The sequence below is a fragment of the Clarias gariepinus genome, chromosome 21 (assembly GCF_024256425.1).
Source record: "Clarias gariepinus isolate MV-2021 ecotype Netherlands chromosome 21, CGAR_prim_01v2, whole genome shotgun sequence".
NCBI lineage: Eukaryota > Metazoa > Chordata > Actinopteri > Siluriformes > Clariidae > Clarias > Clarias gariepinus.
The window spans coordinates 11,171,781-11,199,597 of record NC_071120.1 but is presented as its reverse complement, the minus strand read 5'-3'; the positions used below and the strand labels follow the sequence as shown (position 1 = coordinate 11,199,597).

At 40.4% G+C, this 27,817-nt stretch overlaps 2 protein-coding genes across 3 annotated transcripts; one reads left to right on the top strand and one right to left on the bottom strand.

Annotated features, from left to right (window-relative positions):
- Window positions 1-131: 131 nt before the first annotated feature.
- Window positions 132-5,135, bottom strand: LOC128509881 (transmembrane emp24 domain-containing protein 2-like). 2 transcript variants are annotated; one of them, XM_053481751.1, is made up of 5 exons: window positions 4,824-5,135; window positions 2,222-2,414; window positions 1,941-1,961; window positions 1,403-1,510; window positions 132-1,311 (listed from the first exon to the last, which is right to left on the bottom strand). In XM_053481751.1, the coding sequence occupies exons 1-5, from the start codon at window positions 5,001-5,003 to the stop codon at window positions 1,187-1,189; spliced, it is 627 nt and encodes a 208-aa protein (XP_053337726.1). In that variant the 5' UTR covers window positions 5,004-5,135; the 3' UTR covers window positions 132-1,186. The 2 variants fall into 2 exon arrangements, with proteins under 2 accessions (XP_053337726.1, XP_053337728.1); XM_053481753.1 differs by lacking the exon at window positions 1,941-1,961 and having other exon boundaries at window positions 4,824-5,134.
- A 5,144-nt stretch (window positions 5,136-10,279) lies between these two features.
- On the top strand, window positions 10,280-25,916 carry LOC128508928 (zinc finger protein 135). Its single transcript, XM_053480415.1, has 2 exons — window positions 10,280-10,336; window positions 24,605-25,916. The coding sequence occupies exon 2, from the start codon at window positions 24,605-24,607 to the stop codon at window positions 25,889-25,891; it is 1,287 nt and encodes a 428-aa protein (XP_053336390.1). The 5' UTR covers window positions 10,280-10,336; the 3' UTR covers window positions 25,892-25,916.
- Window positions 25,917-27,817: the final 1,901 nt, after the last annotated feature.

The window sequence follows — 27,817 nt, the reverse complement described above, 5'->3', positions numbered from 1 at the left end:
ATAATAACCAACTAAATGTAGTAGAAATCACTGACAGTGAGAACACACACTGTCTGCTCATGAGCTTGAGGCTGATGATGTTGAAGCACAGCCTTGCACTGAGGCGTCTTCTGCAACAAACCCTGAGAAACTTTTATTTTGTACACAGGAGTTGAATTTTATTTCAAATGACAGACCAACGGCGTCTCTAAATGCACTTTAGTCAAAAAAAGGACAAATCTGGAGTTTCAACTAAAAATCGAACATGGAAATTATTTTTCTTAAAAGAAAAGGAAAAAAAAAAAGTCATTGTATCTCATGAACTCTGTTGACCCCAAGATGGCACAGAAACTCCTGATTTGTACCCAAGTTGCTCTACAGGGCATTATAAAGATAGTAACTTAATAAAAGCCGTTAATAAAAGCCGACCCTGACCACTGATACCACCACATGAAACAAACCCACACGTGCTCCTGTTGTGTCTCAAATTCCCAAGTTTGTGCAGCGTGTCACAGGGAAAAAACATTTGTGGTGTAACAACTCGTTTATCTATTTCCCTAAAAACCCAGCACACAGATAGGTTTCTAAATAATAATATTAATAAAATAATAATAATAATAATAATAATAATTAAACACAGGTCAAATTTGTTATCATGTGGGACACTTCTGATATCATTAAAATTGTTTTTTTTAAAGGTGCACCAATTGAATTTTTTCCCATGAATGCCTTTATTTCTAGACACTACAAGAATGAATCAAATGAAAAGCTTGTTTTTTTAAATTGTGTACTGTAAAAAGCACGTATATTTTCTACATTAACTCCATTTTGCTTGACCCCAGTGCACCAGGAAAAGAAAAATAAGGAAGTCGCTCTTTTAATGCATTTAATTTGACTCGCCCTCGTACAGGAAGCCGATCATGATGGGAAAGTTCACCCTCGTATCAAATTCAGCATTCCTAGGAAATCTTTCAACCATTGCACCTTTTACACGAATGCGATCTGTATTCCTAACCAGAACCATGAATGGAAAAGAAGTGGAGTGCATTCTCAGCCTTCACAGGTCGAGCCGTTACTAGTCGTTGACCAGGACGTGGTCATCTTCCTGTTTATTTTTTTTCCCCCTCAATAGTTTGTCTTTATTCTCCACACAAGTCCAAAGAACGGCGAGACACTTTGGGATACAAAAACGGTTACAAATAGTGATTTAAACGACTCGCCGCACTTCGAAAAACCTCTTCAGGTAGTAAATCTGTCCCAGGGTCATTGCCACCAGCACCAGCGCCTCAAAGAACGACCAGAGCACCACGCGGCTGTTCGTGTTGTCGTTAACTGTAGGGGCGAAAGAAAAAAGGGGTTAAACCTGATAACCTAAACACTCACAGATCACTTTGTATCTAATGAAAGAGTTAAACGTTCTTACTTGCTCGGTGTATCCTCTCACGGACCTCCATGTACTCCTGCTCGTGTTTGACAGCCGTCATGGCCACGGCCAGCTCATTAATCATCTCCTCCAGTTTGTTTTGGTGCGCTGTGAGGGAACGGCGTCTGATCAGAGCGTGCTTATCACAACAGGAGCATGCATGACCAAGCAGAGAGCTAATCACATTCACATGGATGGGGTTAAATGTCTTTGCTTGTCAGAGATACACACTGTCCTGATTAGTGCAAGTCTTTTTTTTTTTTTTTTTTTTTTTTGGAAAGCCATTTTGTGCATGTCCAAAAAAACACAAAGGGAACAAAACACGCTACTTGAGGTTGAGATTGCACTTTTTAACTCTTTCCAATTTGCTGCACTGTGAGGTGACTGCACACGTAACCAGAAAACCAAACACACACTGCACAGATGTGGTATGTGTTAAGAGAAAAGGGCCTGAACGTTTCGTTCGGCTAGAGCAGTAGTTAATGCAAGACTGATGCAGAAGGACACAAAGCTTTCCATGCAGCCCAGTTAAACCTACCATCCCAGGTGCCACCACCAACTGAGGGAAGAGGAAGAAGGCAGGAAAGAAAGGAAGAAAGATGAAATGAAAAGAACGACAGGATGAAATCAAGGAGGAAAAAAAGGACGAGAGATGTAGCTGACAATGTACACAAGTCATGGCTCAGTATCTACGCTCAAAATAATCTGCTTGATTCAGAAGGACACATGAAAAATATATATTTAGTCTCCAGAAAACACAAAAAACTTTCATTACTTTACATATACACTAAAGAAAAGAGTCATGACTGTCAATCGTACCCTCGGTCTCCATTCCATCACCCTTTGGCGCCTCGCCGATATCGATGGTGAACATGACGATCTTGGGGGTCATGGTGGACATCTTGTTGCTGAAACAAAACTTGTAAGTGCCATCCATGTGCGCGGCCACCGAGTACTTCCCGCTGGACTCCCGGTCTCCTTTGTAGATCTGCTTTCCGTCTGGACCTGTGATCTGCCCGAGAAAAACAAAACAAAAACAGGTTATCATCACACAGTCATGAAAATCATCAGCTGTTCATATAGGGTTGATAAGGTGACAGTTATTGTTGTGATGTAGTACCAAATTTGCACTTTCATCCGGATATCGCTGGTTTTAATTCAGATGACAGTACATCTTTAGCTGGGAATCCAAGAGAGCAAAATGCTCTGTGTGAGAGGAAAGGCATGCCCTCATTCTCACACAGTCACAGCGACACTGGCTAATCGTGCATGTCTGAGCTCGTTTTCCACAGTGTGTTAACTGGGTAAAAAACCTGATAGCCTCCACCCCCAGGGTGTGTAGCTGGTGTATTTTGGGAGAGTGTTGACCATGACTACATTAATAAAGCAAATAGAGAACCTCCCTTATTGGTTATGTACAACCTTCTCCAACCATGAAAAAGGAATCTTCTATCACATCTATTACTATCTGTTATTTCACATAATCCACTTCTCACCACTGTTCTGTCTGGCTGCAACTCCCTTCCTCCCTCGCTTAGTTTCTATTAGAGACGGAAATCACCAGGGACAATCCGATACGATATTATCACCTCAGTGCCGATTCAATTTGTATTGGTGATAGGTCGTTCATAAACGATTCGTTCTTTTTGAACGAATCTCTAACATGACTCAGAAGAACAAGTAGTCTCATGAAGTGATTCGTTCATTTTACATTTAGGCATTTGGCAGACGCTCTTATCCAGAGCGACTTACATTTTTATCTCATTATACATCTGAGCAGTTGAGGGTTAAGGGCCTTGCTCAAGGGCCCAACAGCGGCAACTCTGTGGTTGTGGGGTTTGAACCTGGGATCTTCTGAACCGTAGTCCAATGCCTTAACCACTGAGCTACCCCTGGCCCTGGCTCATTTTCTACTGGGTGCGCAAATCATCGCGAAACCTCCGTAGGTTATGTACAAGAAACAGAAATGAACGATTCTTTCTCAATGACTCTATTACTCCGAGTCGGGTTGATAAGGTTTGTTTGTTCTTTTGTCACATGACTCCTATAGACTCTTTTGCAGTGCAATAGATTCAAACGAATGAACGACTCAGACTGGAAGATATGAAGGTGAGCTACTCATTCTGTTTATTATATGTCCTTATATACAGCCAAAATTTGTGTATGCAGACGAATTTTTATTAAAAATGCAACATTTTATTTTATTTCTGATCAAAAGAACAAAATGAACTAAATGATTTAAAAAAAAAATTCATTCATTTTGATGAATGAGATTTAAAGAACCGAGTTGCTAAAATGATTCAAACTTCCCATTATTAATTTATTTTGTGATCCTTTTAAGTACCAAAATTTTATAAACCTCCACTAAATCCGAAAAAAAAATTCTTAACAAAATTAGTAAATAATTTGCTCCTACCACACTGGACGCTGTGTTGTGTGCTAATGCGTGAATAGTTTAGAAGTGGAACTGCAATATTTAATTTTATATATATATATATTTATTTATTTATTTTTTAATCAATTTTGGAGTCAGTATACAAAAGAATCGTGATACGGAAACTGAATTAATTCACACATCTGTCCACAAAACAAAATCTTAGGTGACGAGAAGATTTTTTTCCCAGGAAGTTCTGAAAGTTCCATTTAGGAAGGTTTGCTGTAATTTGTAGAGAAAACGCTTATATTATCATCCAGACCGAGAAGCCCTGATGGTGTTAAAAGACTGAATTATATCGTAGTCTTGATCAGCTTGAGGTAACCAGGTCTGCGAAAGTTGTGCTGCTGCTCCGAAGCAAGACAAGTGGGCGGGACATCTACGTTCTATACATCATGTGATTGGACGAATGCAAAACTAGTACAGCATGAGTCATACAGAAAATTTAAACTGGGACAAAGTACCAGATTAAAATTAAACTATTAGAAAGTCAGTGTACACTAATAATAATAATAATAATACAAATAATAAAAACACAATAGGTCAAGCGTTCTACCTGTTTATTTGCGCATCATGTTCACTAAGCATGGGAATGTGACCTCAAGAAATATATAATAATTCGAATTATTATTCATTTTAACCCCTTAATTCAATTATAACTCATTTTAACAGTATTTTGTTCACTTTAAACTCAGCAGAGATGGTCCTGGTTTATGACTTGATCCTAACAGCTGTTACAGGACATGGAGACTTTGTCTTGTTTAAAATAACCAACACAGGAGACAATGTCTGTTCTAACAAAACTCATGTTCATTATTTTTCTGCGTTTGTGTTTTATGAATTATTTGAGCTGATAAATCAGTTAGTTAGGGATAACCCTGCGCTTTGGATGTGGTTTAAATGTGTTGCATGGCATCCTGTGTGGTTCTTGGACATGTTTGTTAAACCTATAATGAAGCCAACAGGCCGGTTGTTGTGGTTATTTACCTCGACGTCGATGTCCAGGAAGCCGCCCTCGGCCACCTCGAACATGAGGCCCATCTTGGTGCCCGAGTTGACTCGCTCGTAGAAGCACTCTTCTGCGTGAGCATCAACGCTGACGAAGTAACCGGACGCGGTAGCGCACAGCGCTGCCATGACAACCGCGACTTCCGAAAAGGTCAACATGGCGAACACGCAGACTTTAACAAAATATAGACATGAAAATTAGTTTCATAAAAAATATATGTACGAATCCGGTTTCGCTCCACTCGAGGAAGTGTAACCCTCGGCGAGCCGCGGACATGAGAGGGCGGAGTCACTCACGTCATCGAGCTACCGTGAACGCTTCTGATTGGACAGAACGAATAACTTCCTTAGTGCCACGTAAAGCTTGACTACGGAGGTCGCGGAGGGACAAAATCCATACGCATTAACGCAACGCAAGATTGTCATTATTATTATTGTCATTATTGTCATTATTATTATTATTATTATTATTATTATAGATAAGCACGTCGTGGTGACAAATAAACTAAATTAATTATTTAATAAATAAATAAATGTATTAACAAACGTTCACGTGGGTGGAGTCAGACCTGACCAGTCCAAGCCCAGGTACAACTGTTTTAGGCTGGATAAGTGTGTGAATGTTGTTACTGTGGGGAACAGTAAACCCAGGAAACCCCCTTAAGCTAATATATTCTTAAAAAGTCATGAATTATTCAGTAAAACAGAGACTCTGCTGAAGAAAGTTGGGCACATCAGTCACTGTAACAATAATAACAACAGACATAGGACAATGAACCAAAAGACAGACATTTGCATTTAAGACAGGACACAGTAGATGTTTTAAGAATACTTAATACATCTAAGACTAAAAATTGGACACGACAACTTTACTAGCACTCTATTTATAGTAGGTAAACACCCAACGGGACTCTGTGAGGAATGCCAGGAAAGTAAGACTGTCGATCACGTATTGCTCTCATGTGGGAAATATATGCAGGGGAGGCTAAATATGGTGGCACAGCTTCAAGAACTAGGGAGAGTAGGAAGCAATGTTAAGAGTCTTTTAGAATAGGAAGTCATTGATCAAGAAAAGAAGCATTTAATGTTTTTGGTAAAGACTGAACTAAAAAGTCAGGAAAGCTAAGGAGAGTAAGATCTATAGGTGGTGAGTGGTATTGATAGGGAAACCTATGGTAACACAGCTTCAAGAACTAGGGAGAGTAGAAAGCAATGTTAAGAGCCCTTTAGCATGGGAAGTCACTGATCAAGAAAGCATCAAAGGAAGCATTTAGAAAGAAGCATCCCAAAGTTGTTTTTGGGAAAGACTAGACTGAAAGGTCAGGAAAGCAAGATCTACAGTATAGGTGGTGGCGATGCAACCAACAGAACTCCAACTAGATGCTTAGTGGTACAACGTTAAATTTACATTTAGGCATTTAATAAGATGCTCTTATCCAGAGCGACTTACATTTTATTTTATTTTTTATCTCATTACACATCTGAGCAGTTGAAGGTTAAGGGCCTTGCTCAAGGGCCCAACAGTGGCAACTTGGTGGTTGTGGGGCTTGAACCTGGGATCTTCCGAACTGTAGTCCAATGCCTTAACCACTGAGCTACCCCTGGTACTGATAGGGAAACCTGTCAACAAGTGTGTGGCAGTACCAAATAAAGCAGACAAAGGTTTTAAGACACAGAACAAGTCAAGAACAGATCAGGGAAGGAAGCATTAAACATTTTAATGTAGGCCAAAGAGGCCGGGAAGATAAGGGAAAAAGAGACCTACAGTTGGCGGTAATTTATTCAACAGAAGTAGAAAATTAATTATCTTTTTAGTTGACTAAAAGCAGGGAACACACTTGACAGAAGTTATGATGCTGAGAACCTTTTAATTAAAAATGGGTTGGTTTTAGGCTTATAGGTGGGGGTGGAGCAGATTCAGCCCCTGAACTTTTGATTCCATAACAGATTTAATTAATTAATTAATTAATTAATTAATTGAATTTATAATGACTAATAATAAAAATATATGTAGTACAGTGATAGACAAAAGTGATATTCAATGTTTTAATAACATTCCGGTTTTTATGTTTGTGAATAATGACAATAAAGATTCTAAAAATAATTTGTTATTTTATGCAATGCAATTGCTCAATAACAACAACAACAAAAAAAAAATGTAGTCTAAAATCCTTTATTCTTTAAAACCTGCTGGGCACAGAGTGAAAAAAAAGTGTGGATTGCGTTCTGAACATCATGTACAAAAATTTACAATGTAAACGCCAAACAGAGGCGTCGTGATGCTGGTGCTGAATCCTGTGTGCCTCACCAAGAACCGAGATTACTCAGAGCAGGCTACAGCTGCTCAGTGTTGGTAATCCTATGCCCACTGCAGCCTCAGCTTCCTGTTCTTGTCTTGGTTTAGTTAAGTGAAATATTGATGGATCCAGATGTCAGTTTGCTTTAGGTATCTTCTCTGAAACTATACTAGTATCATTAGTAGGTAAAGCTACAAACGGTTAACAAAGTAACATGTTCTAATCATTACTAAATAGAAGTTTACAGAAGCATGTCAGCCACAAATGGAATAATATAAAATAGAGATGGTCAGGCTATTGGTAATATAGTCCACCAACACAGTATATCCTCCACTGTGCAAGGTTTTCTTTCAGGGAGTACTAAAATAGACCACAATTCATTAGCCACATCAGTAATGGAAAAGCTGATGTGGCCTGCTGAAGATGTTTAATGAGTCAGAATACTTATGGGCTATTCTCTAATACAAGATTAGGGGACTTTATTTACTGGTACACTCTTTAAATAAGTGTGTATGATTTTATTGAGGTGGGTACTGTTCAACTGGCTATAATTATCAAGCAGTGACATTAGTATAAAAGTAATTCACAAGATAATAACATCATGTGTTTCATCAACTCGGCTTGCTTTAGTTTTACTTTCTGCCCTACCCTTGGTGTGTTGCTACCCCAATACTTCTTGTAACACTACAGTGTTACTACTTTACCAAGAATGCCATATTAACCATTATTTTCTCAGACCAAACAGAGTAATGAGGAAAATCAGGAAGGCATTTCTCCAAATACAAACAACAGCATTTACAGTGAAGTGTAGAGACAGGAATGAAATGGGTGGAAATGGCATAACTACATAATGGCATCTGGGATCAAAACGGGGGCATAACATGTTCCTGATATTTTGTTAGCAATCAGAGTGTTTTATGTTAATTTAGAGGTTTCCCCACAGCTTCGTCTGCACTGTTACATCATTGAGAAACACCTGTGACATGAATTTGATGGAATATGCAAACAATAATATATATTTAATGTATTGTTACATTACAAACTGCTATTATAGTGGAGAATGAAATAAAATTGACTTTATCAGTACTGTGTATTATTATTTATTTATTACACAGTAAATTATAGGAGCCTGTGAAATAATGTAGGTGTGTTCCCTTGCACCTCCAGGGTTTGGGTTCAGTTCCCAACTTAGGTCTGTGTGCATGTTCTCCCAGTGCTCCTGACTGGAGATCCCACCACAGCCGTAGAATGGGAATAAGTACAGTACAGTGGTTATCATCATTGTACTCCACAGTCCCTATTTGGACCACAGAGGTTTTTGGATGGGTAATGTCAGGTAAATGATGTGAATGAGCTCAATCAAACGAACCAAAAAAAAAAAAAAAAATAGAAAACTAAAAAATATTTTAGTTTATTTATTTCAATTATTGAAACAAAAACATTTCAGAAAGCTTGCATGGGCTCAGTCTGTTGAAATATGATGTGAACCTAAATAGAGAGTGAAGGATGGGTGTGTTAGAGGGTTACTGGGTCCCAGGGTGTGTGTGTGTGTGTGTGAGTGACATTCAGTAAATTCAGCATCACACACAATCTGTCTGACTCATTCATCTCACCACATATTAATTTCTGTTTTGTAAATCGTTATAAATTTTAAATATTAATTTATTTAAAAAACGACAATACACACGACAGCCGGGTGTAAACCGCCAAAAAAAATCTAACAAACTCATTCGCGCGGTTGCCAGGGAAGTGAATTTCTACTTGTAAACTTGCGGTTTTGATTTTGGGTGTGAAGGTAAAGATTGGTGTTAACGGATATTAGGTTTAATCGTGATATTTATGGTTTACTAGAGGTTTAGCCGCGTATCCTTCCGCTTACATCCACCACATGAAGTTCTGGTAACCAAATGAAGATGTATTATTACCTCACAGTATGATATAAAAGTTGACAATAGTGCTATCTAATGTAATCTGAGCGAAATACACCGAAGACACCACAAACACCTCCACTGAAGATTTCAGTTTATATATGTACAGTACTGTGCAAAAGTCTTCGGCACCATAACAACTATTTTACTTAAAGTTCTGTGAAAAAGTCTTGGGCACATACAAACATATGGCATCAGCAAAAGATGCTTTTAAAAAAATTTATGCATAAAATAAACTTCTATCAAGAGCACTAAAGAGCAATAAATTGTAATAAAATAAACAGTCAATATTTGGAGTAAGAACTCATTTTAGACACAGATTTGTGCAGTATTAAAGGTAAAAAAGCTGTTTTACAGAGCTTGCTGGAGAATGTGAGTTCTTCTGGTAACTTTGTCACACTCGCTCCTTTCTATTTTTAAGCAAATCCCAGGAGCGTACATTAGTTTTTTTTTATTATCATCTAAAAACTGGTCTGTCTTGTACTATATATTTTTCTTTTTAAGAAATTCTCCTGTAATGTTATTTATTTATTAATTTTTAAATGAATGCATGCAGACATGATCAACATATATAACCAAATTGGTTCAGCATATAATATGGTGCCTAAGACTTTTGCACAGTACTGCATGTTTAGAAAGACACCATGATAGTTGAAATTAAACTGAAGCTTAAATATTTCATGTGTGTATAACAACAACATATCTGGCAACCCATGGCCTGCTGAGCGCGCGCTTTCCTCTGCACACGGCCCTCAAAACTCAGTGACTCTGTAATATTCCGGTTTATTTATTTAATTATTTATTATTCCCTTTTGTTTCTTTTTTAAATAGTTTTCACATGGATCACCTCATCTTTTACTGCAGAGCGAATTGTGTCCTTTTTTATCTTCTATGTCAAATTATTCTATTTTATATTATTTATTTTTTCTCTTTTCTCTTAATTACTACTTTATAAAAATCTATCTATTTTTTTTTCAACATCATCAACTTTTATGTCATACTGTGAGAGTGTCGCAGGATTTCCTCCCTTGATTGTAGCAGTAGGCGTCAACATCATCATCAACCATTATGTCATAGTGTGATGATGTCACAGTATTCTCTCCCTGAATATAGCAGTAGGCATCATCATCATTAACTTTTATGTCATACTGTGACATAATCATATGTGTGTCACATATCAAGCCGGACTCATTGCTGCTGAAACCCTGGAGCAGACTGCAGACTGTCCACAGTGCCGAAACATTGGAGCAGCACACCCCTTTTAAAGGTAATGTTATCACACAGGCATCATGATAAATTATCTTATTGTCTAAGATAAATTAAAAACACTACCATTTAAGTTTAGAGCCATGACCTAAACTTACCACTTAACATTATTTTAATTGAGGGGGAGTGACTCACAGCAAAGCATCAGACTGTATTATTACTATATTTATAACTATATTTATGATTACTATATTATAACTATTATTATTATTGTATTGTACTGTATTGTTATGCTGAACCGTACTTGCACTTAGAGTCAAAGGGAGTGTCTGTATGTGTGCATTCTGATCACCTTGAAGTTCCATGGTATTCAGACATGTTTAGTGTGATTCCAACTTGCAGGGTAGCGAAACAGCTCAAGTCAAAGGAAACTGTGAAAAGTGTAAAAAAACAAGAAATATATCTACTTTGCTATATGATATATCTACTAGAGGTTTACTTGCATACATCCACCTCATGATAATCTGATAATAAGATAAACTATTACCTCACAGTATGACATAAAAATTGATGATGATGCTATCTACTGGTAAATTCTTAAGAAATGCATGTGTTGTCCTTTTTTTCCATAAAGTCTTAAACCTAATTAAACCGGGTTCCCTCCAATTCCCCTCATGTGGAATTTGATTATGAGGTGGTATCACAAGGAACACACTCTCATGTTGGTCGCCAGAGTTTTTGTCTTGACGTATTTCCTAAAACTGGATGCGATTGTTGTTTCGCCTTTCTCCACACTATACCTTTTGCCTCTGATTTTCACAATTTGATATTGACCTCATCATCCAATTTTTTAGTTGCTTCTTTTGCCAGCTTACCCGCTCTCTCATTTCCCTGGAAAACTGAATGGGCTGCGACCCACAGGAAAGAGCCTTTTTTCCTTTTCTAATTATTCTTGAGTTAGCTTACAAAATTTCATACACAAGATCCTGGTGGCTTATGGCTGTACCTGTACTAACTTTATATTAAGTTTAATGTTTTAATGTTTTACATTTGGATTAGGCGTGTATGTAATATGTTGAAATGACCACCACATTCGCCTTACTTTACACCTTGTGATTCTTTTTAATATGGGGCAATGTGAAAGGATTGGTCTTTTGTCCCCCCTCTTCCTACATGCCTTGAGGGACCCAAGCAGAGAATCAATGAAATTTAGATTTGGTGATTGTGCAGGCCATGGTAGATGTTAAACTTCACTTTCATGTTCATCAAACCACTCCGTCACCAGTCTTGCTGTGTGTATTGGTACACAGCACTGCCTTCAGGATACAATATTTGAACCATTGGGTGCACATGGTCTTTCCGAATGGTTCAGAAGTCGTTGGCAGTGATGCGCCTATCTAGCACAAGTATTGGGCTTAGGAAATGCCATGATATTGCAGCCCAAACCATCACTGATCCACCCCAATGCTTTATTCTAGGCATGCCACCACCTGGGTGGTACACTTCTTTGGGGTTTCCTTTGGGTAGTCGTCCCATTGTCCACCTTACACTGGCCTGCTACGTCTGAGCCTATTTTCACCTAAATAGATCTTCTGTTTAAAAAGTCTTAAAAAGTCTTAGTCTCCTAATTAAACATTTTTCTTCTAATTGCCATCATGTGCATTTTTAGTAACAGTCCCACTTTCCACATTAAAACATACTGCAGCCACTCTCTCTTGATTTATTTGAGGTTTTCTTACTTTGTGCTCCAGACATATTACAGTTTCTTTTTCTACCAAGTGATGTTCTGGCAATCAAATTAATTTGTATTATTACTTCACATTATGACATCATCAAGTTGATGATGATGCTGCTGCCTACCGATAACTACAATAAGGAACGCCTGTGACACACCTGTGACGCAGCTACACATTTAAGCACTGGCCAATCAGAATGTGTGTGTGTTCTTATATATATATATATATATATATATATATATATATAAACACAGGGCCATATATATATATATATATATTAGGGATGCACCGAAATGAAAATTCTGGGCCGAAAACGAAACCGAAATTTTTGGATGCACTTGGCCGAAAACCGATACCGAAACCGAAAATGGCTTCATTAAAAAACATGTTTAAAATATTTTCTTTTTGTTTGTATTAAAAAATGTTGCATATTGCAACTTTGCTGTCCTCATCTGAAACTTTGAAGTGCTTCCAAACCGCCGACATACTCCGTGTTTGATGCGTAATGACAGCGCGAACGAGACGGGAGGATGGGAGAGGCGTGGCGACAATTTCGGCTTTTATTTTCGGCGCTTTCTTACGTTTCGGCCGAAACCGATAATGCTATTTCGGCCGAAAATTTTCGGCGGCCGAAATTTCGGTGCATCCCTAATATATATATATATATATATATATATATATATATATATATATATATATGTCACATTGACGGATAAGACTTTTTAATAGGCCAGTTTTAAAATACCAAAAATATGGATATGTTTGGCCATTTTCTAAACATTTGGAATGTAGTGTACACATGCCTTTATAAAGAAAAGTAAAAAAATTGTAATTTTAGTGTTTTTACACTTAAGTTAATAAAACATAGCCCTAAAAAAGTCATCTGGGGCGACCGTAATATATCTCAGAATTCACATTTTTATGTATCATTAAGACTAGTTGAACTCATATCAGTAAGTAGATAAACTGATGAAGAAAGATAAACTTTAGTGCCCTTTCATTTTATGAAAACCATTATTTCACAAGTTTATTCTATAATATCAGAGTCTCCTTCATTATCCAGTTAAAATAAATGTTTATCCCTATAAAAGGAATGGAAAATGGCTGAATTTAGAAAAAAAAAGATAAAATATACAAATAATTATACTTAAACAATTAACTCTATGTATATAATTGATGAATAGAATATGAAAACTACAAATATAGGACATATATCTATCATTTAAAACATTTAGCAGTGGTCGCCCCACATGATACTCGGTCGCCCCATATGATGTTTTCAAGTTTACTCAAGTATAACAGGCTAACGGTTAGCCTCAGAAACCAAACTAGCTTCTTCTAGTGACAAAGCACTATCAAATTTATCATCAAAATATAGATTTGTGAAAAAAAAATTATAATTCACAGTTTTGAGGTGGTTGCCCCACATGATGACCAAAAGTGAGTACGACATCACAGCCGTTAAAAAAACCCTTTTTCTTACTATATGAGAGAGACTGATTTACTATACAGTTGTTTCCAGGGGGTCTTCACTTGTGTCTGGTTGATGCTGTATCCCATCCTTGAGATGTTTTTTAAAATAAAAGTCCCAAAATTGTGGTTTGTTGATGGTCGCCCCGGATGAAATGGATAGAATCAACATAATTCGGACAACATTCGTTTGTATATCATGATAGAAATATATGAGCAAATGCTTTATAGTTTTGTCAATGGATGTAAAACATGTTTAAAATTATGCCAACTAGGAAAAGGGATATATTTAAGTTGATTTAAAGTGTTTTTAAACCAGTTGTCCTAACTAAAGTCAAGGCCGGACGGTCGCCCCATATGGTGTTTTGGCACTTCGGATAGCAGAAAAATGATGAAAAACTTAAGTTAGAGTGGTTTAGTAGGTGAAGAAGGTATAACAAGTAGATGAGAATTTTTTATGTATTTTTTAGTTTTTTCTGCAAAATAAAATTAACCCGGACAGAAAAAGGGGGCGTCACGTCATTGACCCATATATATATATGATAATATGATATATATGACCCATATATATAAATGATAGATATATATATATATACATATATATATATATATATGGCCCCGCCCATTTTACACACCGGCAACTCATTCACAATTAATTTCTCCCGGCATTTAAGGAAGCACAGAGCGCGGTCTCGTTGCCAGATTATTGCGTGCCCTCAGAGCCCAGTTTCTCGCGTTTCTTTTCGTGTAAGTTGTTTTCGATCTCGCTTGTTCTCAGTTTCCGCTTCTAGTCTATCGTTTTTGGATCTGGTTCGCTGTTAGTTTCCGGCTGGTTTTGACCTTTCGCTTCGGTTAATGGTTTCATCTCTGCTCGCTCTTCTTTCAGATTTTTAGCTTCGCTGACTGACTTATTGGCTTTGAACTCTTGTACTGGCTCACGTCTTGTACTTGCTCAAGGGCCCAACAGTGGCAACTTGGTGGTTGTGGGGTTTGAACCTGGGATCTTCCGAACCATAGTCCAATGCCTTAACCACTGAGCTACCCCTGGCCTTTTTGATTCACGCACCGCAACATCATCATTAGCATTTGCCTCGCTGCCCAAAACACGGAAGTGCTCGACTGCCTGTGTTCCACACCTCCATTATTCAAGTTCGTGAACCACGCTCCTTTGTTTGGCACTGTAATCTGCACTTGGGTCCTGCACCTCTAGCTCTCTTCCACTCTAATCCACTTCTTTTCTGGGGTTTGTGATTTCTCCCTCCAAGAGCCAGATGGAGCCCTCCAAAGTCAAGGCCGGTTCCTGACTGGCCCACGCCCTTTTCTAGACGAGAACTCCGACGCTTCTTGGGGTTTGGCAATTTTTTCAGGTTCATAAAGAACTATAGCACAGTGGCTGCTCCCCTTACAGCTTTCACCTCCTCAAAACTACCCTTTCAGTGAAACACAAGGGCAGAAGAGTCCTTTATGAACCTCAAACAGAGATTTACTTCGGCACCTATTTTTACCATTCCAGACCCCTCCCTCCAATTCACCGTCGAGGTGGACGCTTCTGAAACAGGGGCTGGAGCCATTCTATCTCAGAGAAGCCCCAAAGACAACAAGTTGCATCCCTGTTCCTTTTTTTCTCGTTGATTCGCTCCTGCTGAACGGAACTATGACATTGGCGACCGAGAGCTACTAGCTATCAAACTAGCCCTTGAGGAGTGGAGACATTATTTGTCCCTGAATTAATTCGCCCTCAGGTACTTGAATGGGGACACTGCTCCAGATTGGCCTGTCACCTGTAGGGGCCCGCACCCTGTTCCTAATCCAGCATCGCTTCTTGTGGGCAACTATGAGGGAGGATATCTTAGGATTCATGGCAGCATGCGAGACATGTTTTTAAGAAACAAGTCATCCAACCAAACTCCAGCAGGCCTCCTTAAACCACTACCCATCCCTCACTGTCCTTGGTCTCACATTGCCCTGGCTTTCGTTATAGGACTCCCAAATTTAGAGGGGAACTCTTGCATTATGACCATTGTGGATCGTTTCTCCAGAGCTGCCCATTTTGTTCCCCTGACTTGGGTCCTGCACCTCTAGCTCTCTTCATTTTTCTGCCGTGCCTGAAAGTTATGTTTAATAAAAAACATGAAAACAATAGTAAGCAGACTGTTTCTTTTTTTGTTGTGACTTGAATGATGAAGATCAGAGCACATTTTATGACCAATTCATGCAAAACTCCACGCAAGCCCAAAGGGTTCACGTACTTTTTCTTGTTATTGTAATTTGGCTATTTCAACTACATGCCGACAGCCGTATGCAAAAGTTTAGCCACCCATTGATAAATAAAAGATTTTGGTGATTTTTTTTATTTATTGAAAAGATGTTAACACAGTCTCTCTTGGAAATAGAAAAGAAAACTGTTTTCAGCAAACATTAATGCATAGTTACTTTTTCTGTCATAAATTGAACAAAGATAAAAAAGTTATTGTGGCACTTGGCAAAAGTTTGGGCATCCTACATAATCAGTACTTAGTAATACCTCTTCTGGCAGATATCACAGCTTGCAAACGCTTTTTATAGCCAGCTAAAAGTCTTTCAGTTCTTGTACTTGGGATTTCTCCCATTCTTACTTGCAAAAGGCTTCTAGTTCTGTAATATTCTTTGGCCGTCTTGCATGCACAGCTCTTTAAAGATCTACCCACAAATTTTTAGAGACGTTTAAATCAGGGGACTGTGATGGCCTTTTCAAAACCTTCAGCTTGTCAAGTTCTGACGCGTATCTTTCTTATTGAACTGGTTTACTCACGACGCGGACGTCCATGAATTCTTTGTCTCTTAGTTTATTTTTTAATGTCAAACGTTCAACACTTCTTACAGTTTTCTTGCATAAATCCACTATGGTTACCACAACTTATTTGCTGTATCTTTTTACAGTTTTTTGATTACGGTCAAAAGCTTGTGTTCTCCACAACTTCCGTATCCTAACAACTTTTACCGTGCGTAATAGTAATGCAACTACGCAATTATGGAATGACATCACAGAACAACTTACAATTATTATAAATGAATGCTTAACTAATAAACCTAGTAGGTTTATCTAACCTACTTCCACCTCAACAAACCTGGGATCTATGTAAGAATGATTTGACTTTGACTTCCTCAAGTGCCCTTAACACCATTAGATGGATAGTATTAGGGTGGAACCTAAAGAAGATGAACATAGACACTCCCTTGGTTTCCTTGATCATGGACTGCCTGACCTGCCCCCAGTATGTTTGATTACAAAACTGTGTGTCCGAGACAGTGATCTGCATGGGCCTATATGCTCCTTAGGGGACTGCACTGTCTCCTTTTCTTTTCACCCTCTATACATTCGACTTTAGATATATTTTGGAGTCTTCTGCAGAAGTTCTTTTGATGACTCTGTGGTTTTTGGATGTATAGGAAGATGACATCTCTGTGCACCTGTCTGTGGTGGATGACTTTATCTTGTGGTGTGAGCGTAACTCACCCACAACTCAGCCTGGTCATGTTACACAACAACACTCTACAAGAAAGGACAGAGCAGCATGTATTTTCTGCGATGGCTCAGGTCTTTTAATGTCTACCACACCAATTATCAGTTGTTCTACGAATCCTTTGTGGCAAGTGTAATTTTTTATAGTGTGATTTGTTGGGGCTGAAAAAATTAGACTGGACAACGTAATTAAAAGAGTAAAAAGGCTGAAACCATGCTAGGCAAGGAGTTGGACTCTGTTGAGGTTGTGGCAAAGAGACAGATTCTGTCCAAAACACAATCTCAAACAATTCTTCTCACCCCCTATTCAGCGTGCTTTCTGACCACACCTGTGCCAAGCATGTGTGAGGATCGAATGGTCCGCTGTGGCGACCCCTTGCTGGGAGCAGCCGAACTAACAACAACAAGTTCTACAGAACGGCACAGAGGATTTTTTCTACCAACGGCTTAAAATTATACAACTCTTATATGTAATGTTTACACTATGAGGGGAGTAACTGTTTGTAATAATACAATATTACATTAATACAATGCTTGTTCCACAATCATTTACCAATATAATTGGGCTTCACCACTCTTCAAGTGCAATATTATGATCTGTATTATTTGTGGAATGCTCTTTCCTTGCCTGTTTTCTTTTGATGTCCGGCAGCTGGGCGGCAGTTCCCTGAAGGCTGGCCCTTTATGAGTGTGCGAGTGCTGTGGGAGCACATGCAGTCTTTTCACACCTGTCCTTTACGCAAATATCAAATAGCTGCACTTAATTCTATGACCTGAAGTACCTGGGGTGCGTTACATCACCCACTCTTTTGCACTTAGCATCTGCCGCATGACTCTCCATCTTGTTTTTATAATGTGGGGGAAGCCAGACATCCATTAAAAACTATTCTTATCCAGCTGTGTCTGCTTTCTGAGGCACACCATTTCACACACCTAAAGAAGGGGAGGCAACTTACTTAGTGAGCCTAAGGAGTGAGCGAGGAGTGACAACAGATTGGGGCACATACCCATGACTGGTGCACACCATGACACATACCAACAGTCAAACATGGTGGTCGTAGTGTGATGGCCTGAGACTGCTTTGCAGCTTCAGGACCTGGACAATTTGTCATAATTTACGTTTACATTCTGGACCATTGCACAAAGACACTTTAATAACCATTGCACAAAGTCACTTTTTCTATGCATACTTGCACACCATTATAGTTCTATGTGTACAGTATATTTCTATTTTCAGGTTCTATTTTTTCTAGTTAAATTTTTATTTAAATTTTCTATCATATTTCTTCTATTGATATTTATTACTTATAAGTTTTAATTCTCTTTTTAAGGTCACTGGCGGTCGTGTAAGCATTTCACTACATTTCGTACTGTGTATGTGACAAATAAAATTTGAATTTGTTGAATTTGAATTTGTAATTGATGAAATGCTGAATTCTGCATTCTACTGGAAAATACTGAAGTAGTAGAATGTCCAGGCATCAGTTTGTGACCTCTAGCTCAAACTCAAAGGTTCCACATGTCCATAGAATAAAAATTATGTTTAAGATTTATGGAGGGAGACAGTGGGAGACCTACAGGGTGCTGGTGGAAATTGGGCTACTGTTGGTCGAAGAAGGAGAGGAGGAAGGCGTGTTCGTAAGCAGAGAGAGAAGAGGAAAGGCAAGAGTTTAGGAGTGATAGTAGGGACTTTAAATGTTGGGACCATGACAGGGAAGGGAAGAGAGTTAGTTGATATGATGCAGAGAAGAAAGGTGGATATACTGTGTGTCCAGGAGACCAGGTGGAAAGGTAGCAAGGCTAGAAGCATAGGATCAGGTTTCAAATTGTTTTACCATGGTGTGGATAGGAAAAGAAATGGAGTAGGAGTTATCCTAAAAGAGAAGTTTGTAAGGAATGTTCTAGAGGTGAAGAGAGTATCAGATAGGGTGATGAGTCTGAAGCTGGAAATTGAAGGGATAATGTTCAATGTTGTTAGTGGTTATGCCCCACAGGTAGGATGTGAGTTAAAAGAGAAGGAGAAATTCGGGAGGGAGTTAGATGAAGTGATGCAGAGCATCCCCAGAGGTGAGAGAGTGGTGATTGGTGCAGACTTCAATGGACATGTTGGGGAAGGGAACAGAGGTGATGAAAATGTGATGGGAAGGTTTGGTCTTCAGGACAGGAATGTAGAAGGACAGATGGTGGTGGACTTTGCAAAGGGGATGGAAATGGCAGTAGTAAATACTTTCTTCCAGAAGAGGCAGGAACATAGGGTGACATATAAGAGTGGAGGCAGAAGCACTCAGGTCGACTACATCTTGTGTCGACGTTGTAACCTGAAAGAGATCAGTGACTGCAAAGTGTTGGTAGGGGAGAGTGTAGCCAGACAACACAGAAATGGTGGTGTGTAAAATAACCCTGGTGGTGAGGAAGGCGAAGAGGACAAAGGCAGAGCAGAGGACAAAGTGGTGGAAGCTGAGAAAGGAAGAATGTTGTGAAGTCTTTAGGGAGGAGTTGAGACAGGCTATAGGTGGTCAGGAGGTGCTTTCAGATGACTGGACAACTACAGCCAATGTGATCAGGGAGACAGGTAGGAGGGTACTTGGTGTATCATCAGGTAAGGGGAAAGTGGACAAGGAGACTTGGTGGTGGAATGAGGAAGTCCAGGAGTGTATACAGGGAAAGAGGCTAGCTAAGAAGAAGTGGGACACTGAGGGGACTGAAGAGAGTAGACAGGAGTACAGGGAGATGCAGACTAAGGTGAAGGTAGAGGTGGCAAAGGCCAAACAAAGAGCATATGAGGACTTGTATGCTAGGCTAGACAGTAAGGAGGGAGAGGGGGATCTGTACAGGTTGGCAAGGCAGTGAGATAGAGATGGGAAGGATGTGCAGCAGGTTAGAGTGATTAAAGAGAGAGATGGAAATGTACTGACAGATGCCAGGAGGGTGATGGGAAGATGGAAGGAGTACTTTAAGGAGTTGATGAATGAGGAAAACGAAAGAGAACAAAGAGTAGAAGAGGTGACTGTTGTGGAACAGGAAGTAGCAAATATTGGTAGAAGTGAGGTGAGAAGGGCGTTGAAGAGGATGAAGAGTGGAAAGGCTGTTGGTCCTGATGACATACCTGTGGAGGTATGGAAGTGCTTAGGAGAGGTGGCAGTAGAGTTTTTGACAAGTTTGTTTAACAAGATCTTGGAGAGTAAGAGGATTCCAGAGGAATGGAGGAGAAGTGTATTGGTGCCAATTTTTAAGAACAAGGGAGATGTGCGAAGCTGTGGCAATTATAGAGGTATAAAGCTAATGAGCCAGACAATGAAGCTGTGGGAAAGAGTAGTGGAAGCTAGGTTAAGGGCAGAGGTGAGCATTTGTTTTATGCCTAGAAAGGTAACAGGGAGTTGCATTGTGTCTTTTTAGATTTAGAGAAAGCGTATGACAGGGTGCCAAGAGAGGAGCTGTGGTATTGTATGAGGAAGTCTGTAGTGGCAGAGAAGTATGTTAGAGTGGTGCAGGACATGTATGAGAGCTGTAAGACAGTGGTAAGATGTGCTGTAGGTGTGACAGAAGAGTTCAAGGTGGAGGTGGGTCTGCATCAAGGATCGGCTCTAAGCCCCTTTTTGTTTGCTCTGGTGATGGACAGGTTGACAGATGAGGTAAGACAGGAGTGTTGATGTTTGCAGATGACATTGTGCTTTGTAGCGAGAGCAGGGAACAGGTGGAGGAAAATTTGGAGAGGTGGAGGTATGCTCTGGAAAGCAGAGGAATAAAGGTTAGCCGCAGCAAGACGGAATACATGTGTGTAAATGAGAGGGACCCAGGAGGATCGGTGAGACTACAGGGAGCAGAGGTAAAGAAGGTGCAGGATTTTAAGTACTTGGGGTCAACGGTCCAGAGCAACGGAGAGTGTGGAAAGGAGGTGAAGAGGCGGGTACAGGCAGGTTGGAATGGGTGGAGAAAAGTGTCAGGTGTGTTGTGCGATAAAAGAGTATCAGCGAGAATGAAAGGAAAGGTGTACAGGACAGTGGTGAGACCAGCGATGCTCTACGGCTTAGAGACAGTGGCGCTGAAGAAAAGACAGGAGGCAGAGTTGGAGGTAGCAGAGCTGAAGATGTTGAGGTTCTCTTTGGGAGTGACAAGGATGGATAGGATTAAGAATGAGTTTATCAGAGGGACAACCCACGTTAGATGCTTTGGAGATAAAGTCAGAGAGGCCAGATTGAGGTGGTTTGGACATGTTCAGAGGAGAGATGGTGAATATATCGGTAGAAGGATGCTGAGGTTGGAACTGGCAGGCAGGAGGTCTAGAGGAAGACCAAAGAGGAGATTTATGGATACAGTGAGAGAGGACATGAAGTTAGTTGGTGTGAGAGAAGAGGATGCAGAGGATAGGGTTAGATGGAGGCAGATGATTCGCTGTGGCGACCCCTGAAAGGAAACAGCCGAAAGACAAAGGAGGGAGACAGTGGGAAGGTTTGGTAAAAAGTCATTAGCTAATGGAATAAGTTCCTCCTATCAGTTATGTAATAAAGTATAAATTACATTTATTCACTTACCACCTTATCTCAAATTCAAATTTTATTTGTCACATACACAGTCATACACAGTACGAAATGTAGTGAAATGCTTACACGAGTGACCTTAAAAAGAGAATTAAAGCTTATAATAAGTAATAAATATGAATAAAAGAAATACAATAGAAAAATTAAATAAAAATAAAATTGAACTAGAAAAAATAGAACTAAAAATAGAAATATGCTGTACATAAAAATAGAAATATACTGTACAAATTAAAATATACTGTACTGTACAAAAATATTTAAGAAATTGAGAAATTTTTATATTTTGTAAGGAAGATGGTGTGCAAATATGCATAGAACAAAGTGTCTTTGTGCAAAGGTTATTAAAGTGTCTTTGTGCAATGGTCCAGGATGTAAACGTAAACATGTAGTGTAGATGTGAAGGTAGGTGTGCAAAGGTTATTAAAGTGTCTTTGTGCAATGGTCCAGGATGTAAACGTAAACATGTAGTGTAGATGTAAAGGTAGGTGTGTGTGTGATTGTCCATAGTGTCCATGGATGTAAAAAGAGATTGATTAATTGATTGATTAATTGATTGTGAAAAGATTGTGTTAGTTCTGCATAGTGGTGTGGTTGAGAGACCTTATCGCCTGCGGGAAGAAGCTCCTCCTCAGTCTCTCTGTGTTGGCCTTCAGGGAGCGGAATCGCTTCCCAGACCGCAAAAGAGTAAACAGTCCATTGTTGGGGTGACTGAGGTCCTTCACGATCTTCCTGGCCTTGGTCAAGCACCGCTTGCTGTAGATCGAGTGCAGGTCAGGGATCTCGGTGCAGATGATACGCTCAGTTGATCGCACCACCCTCTGTAGAGCTCGTCTGTCCTGCATGGTGCTGTTCCCGAACCAGGTCGTGCTGTTTCCCGACAGGATGCTCTCTATGGTGCAGGAGTATAAATTCCTGAGCACCTTGGAGGGCAGTCTAAAGTCTCTCAAGCGTATGAGGTGGTACAGAAGCTGCCGGGCCTTTTTTACCACGGTGTTGATGTGACAGGACCATGCCAGGTCCTGCGTGATGTGAACACCAAGGTATTTGAAGCTGTCCACTCTCTCCACTGGGCTCCTGTTGTTGACGGGGGTCTGGTAGTTCCTCACCTGCTTTGTACTGAAGTCCACTATCAGCTCCTTTGTCTTACTGACGTTCAGGAGGAGATTGTTTCTCTGGCACCAGTTCTCCAGATTTCCAACCTCCTCCAGGTAGGCCGTCTCATCGTTGTTCGTGATCAGGCCCACCACAACAGTGTCGTCAGCAAACTTGATGACGGTGGTGGAGTTGGTGGTGGCCACGCAGTCATAGGTGTACAGAGAGTACAGCAGGGGGCTCAGAACACAACCCTGGGGGGCTCCAGTGCTGAGAGTGAGGGAGGCTGAGACATGTCCGCATGCCTTGTATGGTTCCATGTCCCCCGACGCAAGTCCCGTGTTGTAGGCAGAGGTGCAAGATCTCAGAGTGTCACGGATGGTTTTATCCACCCACGTCTTCTGGTTGGGAAATGTTCTAATAGTCTTTTTTTCCACTGTATCATCCGCTAGTTTCCCAATGAATCCCACAACCGCTTCCGTAAACACGCTGACGTCATCATCGGAGCTGTTCCTGAACATGTCCCAGTCTGTGTCATCGAGTGCGTCCTGTAACGCGGCCACCGATTGGTCCGTCCAGCGCGCGACCTCCCTCTGAACCGGAACTTCCTGTTTCAGCCTTTGTTTGTATTTTGGCATGAGGAAGATGACGGCGTGGTCGGATTTACCAAACGGAGGGCGAGATTGTGCCTTGTAGCCGTTCTTGACTGTAGTATAGCAGTGGTCCAGTGTCCTTTCACCCCTGGTGGGGCAGGTGATGTGCTGATAAAAGTTCGGCGTTGCGCGTTTGAGGTTGGCACTATTAAAGTCCCCCGCCACAATAAGCGCAGCGTCCCGATGCTGTGTTTGGCGCTGTGTGAGTAGCTCATGCAGCTCGCATAAGGCAGTGTCCATGTCCGCTTGTGGTGGAATATAAACGGCACTGATTATGACCGATGTAAACTCCCGAGGTAGATAAAAAGGACGACACATGATGGTCAGTAGTTCCAGGTTTGGTGTGCAGGAGCGTGTGGGAGGAACAACGCTCGCGCTGTTGCACCAGCTGCTGTTCACCATTAAACACACGCCGCCTTTCCTTGACTTCCCCGAGTCTCGTGTCCTGTCCATGCGGTGAACCGAAAAGAACCCGGCCGGCTGGATGGCGTGGTCCGGCACCGCTGGGTTCAGCCATGTCTCGGTGAAGCAGAGGAGATTGCTGTCCCGAATGTCTCTCTGGAACTTTACCCTGGCCCTGAGGTCATCGAGCTTGTTTTCCAGTGACTGGACGTTGGCGAGCAGGATGCTAGGCAGAGGTGTGCGGTGTGCACGGGCTCTCAGCCTGTTCCTGACGCCGGCTCGTTTCCCTCGGGGCCGCCGCTCGCGTCGCGTCCTTTGTTGTCCCTCAGGATCTCACCTGGCCAGCTTGGATCCGGAGTTGAAAACGTTGAATTGTGAGTACATTGTATACCAATAGAAACACGAGTGTCTCTATCACAACTAATGTACTCCATGGTGGTAATTTGACTGGTTTTAAAACGCTGTAAACTAACTTAAAGAACAAAAACAAAGAAAAGGTGGTCGGAGCAGTCGTGACGGCAGCTGACCTCACCGGCGCCATCTTGGTTAGAATCTTTATTTCTACCCTCTTTTGAAGCTGGGACGTAATAATGCTGCATATTGTATAATGTAAAATTAAAAAGAGCACACTCTTCTATGTTGAAGATCCAGTTGTGGAAGATTGTTGTAGTATTGTGTATTCAAATCAAAACTGTGATACACCAAAAAACTTTATTTGTATGTTTTTAGCTTTTCCAGTTTTATATAAATATTACTTGAAGAGCTTCATCTATATTTGGATCCCTGAAATTTAGGGTGCTACAGTCATTGAGGGTGGGTGAATGGGTGGTCAAGCTGTATTACTGTACGGTAGTTGACATTTCCAATAACAATTTTAATAACTTTGATTTTATGCAATTATTTGTTCAGCTCAAATCATTTTGACATGTTTTCCAGATGCATGACTGCTCACAGTGCGGGAGGAGTTTTACTCGTCTAGGTGATTTCCAAATTTACCAGCGCAGTCAGATAGGAGAGGAGCTGTATCACTGTTCTCAATGTGAGAAGAGTTTTAGTCATCAGACTACTCTCCAACAGCACCAGCGCACCCACACAGGGGAAAAGCCGTATCACTGCTCACAGTGTGGGAAGAGTTTTAGTCATCAGACTACTCTCCAACAGCACCAGCGAACCCACACAGGAGAGAAGCCGTATCACTGCTCACAGTGTGGGAAGAGTTTTAGTCATCAGACTACTCTCCAACAGCACCAGCGTACCCACACAGGAGAGAAGCCGTATAACTGCTCACAGTGTGGGAAGAGTTTTAGTCATCAGACTACTCTCCTACAGCACCAGCGTACCCACACAGGAGAGAAGCCATATAACTGCTCACACTGTGGGAAGAGTTTTGGTCATCAGACTACTCTCAAACAACACCAGCGTACCCACACCGGAGAGAAGCCGTATCAATGCTTACAGTGCGGGGTGCGTTTTAGTCGTCAGAGTTCTCTCCGACAACATCAGCGTGTCCATACAGGAGAAAGGCCCTATAGCTGCTTACAGTGTGGGATGAGTTTTAGTCGTCAGAGTACTCTCAAACAACACCAGCGTATCCATACGGGAGAGAAGCCATATAACTGCTCACAGTGTGAGATGAGTTTCAGTCGTCTGAGTACTCTCCAACAGCATCAGCGTATCCATACAGGAGAGAAGCCATATAACTGCTCACAGTGTGGCATGAAGTTTAGCCGTCAGAGTACTCTCCAACAACATCAGCATATCCATACAGCAGAGAAGGCATATAACTGCTTACAGTGTGGGAGGAGTTTTACTCAACAGAGAAATCTCCAGCAACATGAGCGCATCCACAACGGAGAGAAGCCGTATAAATGCTCACATTGTGGGATGAGTTTTACTCAAAAGAGTCATCTCCAGCAACATGAGCGCATCCACACAGGAGAGAAGCCGTATAAATGCTCACAGTGTGGGATGAGTTTTACTCAACAGAGTCATCTTCAGCAACATGAGCGCATCCACACAGGAGAGAAGCCGTATAAATGCTCACATTGTGGGATGAGTTTTACACATCTATACACTCTTCAAATACACCAGCGCATCCACACTGGAGTGAAGCCGTATAACTGCTCACAGTGTGGAAGGAGTTTTACTCAACAGAGTCATCTCCAGCAACATGAGCGCACTCACACAGGAGAGAAGCCGTATAACTGCTCACAGTGTGAGTAGAGTTTTGGCCTTCAGAGGAATCTCCAAGAGCCATATCACTGCAGTGTTGAAAAAACTTAAGTGACCGATGTACATAACATAAAGCCATGCTATGAAAAGTGATGCTATTATTTGCTGAATTTTACCTTTTAATTTTATCTTCTTGTTTAAAAAAATATTGTTCTCCAGCAAGTAAACTAAAGCTGTTTAATCTGGGCTTGCTTGGTATTTTGAGATAAATCTAAGTAATACTTTGAGATACTGTTACTACTACTACTACTTCTACTACTGTCGCAGCGACAATTGATGGCAGGTGGTTTTTACTAGTTGTACATGAAATAAAATTACAATCACAACAACAGATTTTGAGTCAGCTTCAATCACTTATTTTAAGAAATTGCTTTTTAAAAACATGACATCTACATGCACTGTATTCATCACAGTATGAATGGAATTTTAATTATAAATTGCTGTGAACAAAGCTGCTTAAATAATGTATAGTGCTCAAGGAAGCGGTGAGAGAACAGTTGTCTGGGTCTGAATTCAGATTAACAAGCTCTTATGTGCTCTCCACTCTAATTTGCAGGGTCCTGGTCTGTTGGAAGATAGTATCTGGTTACATATAAAAAACAAGCATTAAAACAAGAAAAATCTGACTTCATTATATAATACATATCCCCCTTGCTGTCTGTGTAGTATGGTACCAAACAAAGGTGAAGCTCTAGTTCTGCTGTGGGTACGTCCACAGCAAGCACAGCTACACAGTCGAGTTAACGCCTGCTTAGGACACTTGCTCTGCCCACTACAAATCCCATATAATTGCTTTGAGGTGCATCAGTAACTTTGAGAAATGTTAATGTTTGAGTTGACAAATCAAAAAGACACAATTTTGCAGTGACAGATGCTGAGGATGAAGCAGTGCATTCTTTTTAAATATCTTTGCCTTGAATTGTAACTGGTGCAACAAAACATAAGGAATATTGGCTGTGAATATATGGAAAACAACGGTGCCAATTACATGAACTGAACAAAAAATAGTCATAATAAAAATGTTTTAAGTTTTTCTGATAAAAAAAAAATTCTTACAGCATTTACATTGCTTTAAATTCTTGACATTGCAATTTATTGTATCGGTTGTATATTTTAAATTTCCACTGGCTGTAGATTGATGAATAAGATATGCGCGAGCCTTTTTTCATGAAGATGACATGGCTGAGAGAGTGAATTTAGGTGTTTGAAATTATCTAGTCAGCATTGTAATGAAGTTGATTCGTGAGAGAGCCATGGTCGAGAAAGTAGAAATGTTTGATCAGATCTGTGAATCCAGTCAGCGTAGTTATAAAGCCAAATTGAGAGACATTGTGAGTCGTGGTCAAGAGGGTTAATTATTTTGGCTACACAATGGTGAACTAAGTGTTGGGCATAGGGGATATCCACCCCCCCAAAAGCTTGAAACACATGTGGCTGGTAGTCCAGACAACACTGGAATGGGGACATCCTAGTGGTTAAGAGTTGTGTGTACACAACCCATGGTAAGAACTTGCTCCAGGAGGTGGCGTACTGGGAGGTCATACTGTACATCTTGAAGTGACCTCGAGGGCTTGATTCTCCTCTGTCTGACCATTGGATGTGGGATGGAACCCAGAAGTTAGGCTAGGAGTTCTAAAAAGCCTACAGAATGCCTTCCAGAAATGGGAGGTGAATAATCCTAAAAGAAAATAATCCTAGATTTTTATTTGATACCATAGCTTAATTAACTAGAAACAAGACCACTGCAGAAATCTCCACAACAACATACAGTAGTGAGGACTTTTTTGAACTTTTCAATAACAAAATATTAAATACAAAAAATGTAAATAATAAAAAAAGCAAATATTAGGCGAAAAATTCAGGCTTTGAAACCAGATAATTTAAGTGATACAGATGATAAACTAACTACATCACATC

What these genes read in the sequence shown, in the direction of transcription:
- LOC128509881 (XM_053481751.1), bottom strand. Translation starts at nt 5,003, where the DNA reads ATGTTGACCTTTTCGGAAGTCGCGGTTGTCATGGCAGCGCTGTGCGCT. An exon ending in TCCTGGACATCGACGTCGAG is followed by an intron (nt 2,415 to 4,823) that starts GTAAATAACCAC and finishes TTTCTCGGGCAG; the next exon opens with ATCACAGGTCCAGACGGAAA. An exon ending in TGGTGGTGGCACCTGGGATG is followed by an intron (nt 1,511 to 1,940) that starts GTAGGTTTAACT and finishes GTTCCCTCACAG; the next exon opens with CGCACCAAAACAAACTGGAG.
- LOC128508928 (XM_053480415.1), top strand. Translation starts at nt 24,605, where the DNA reads ATGCATGACTGCTCACAGTGCGGGAGGAGTTTTACTCGTCTAGGTGAT.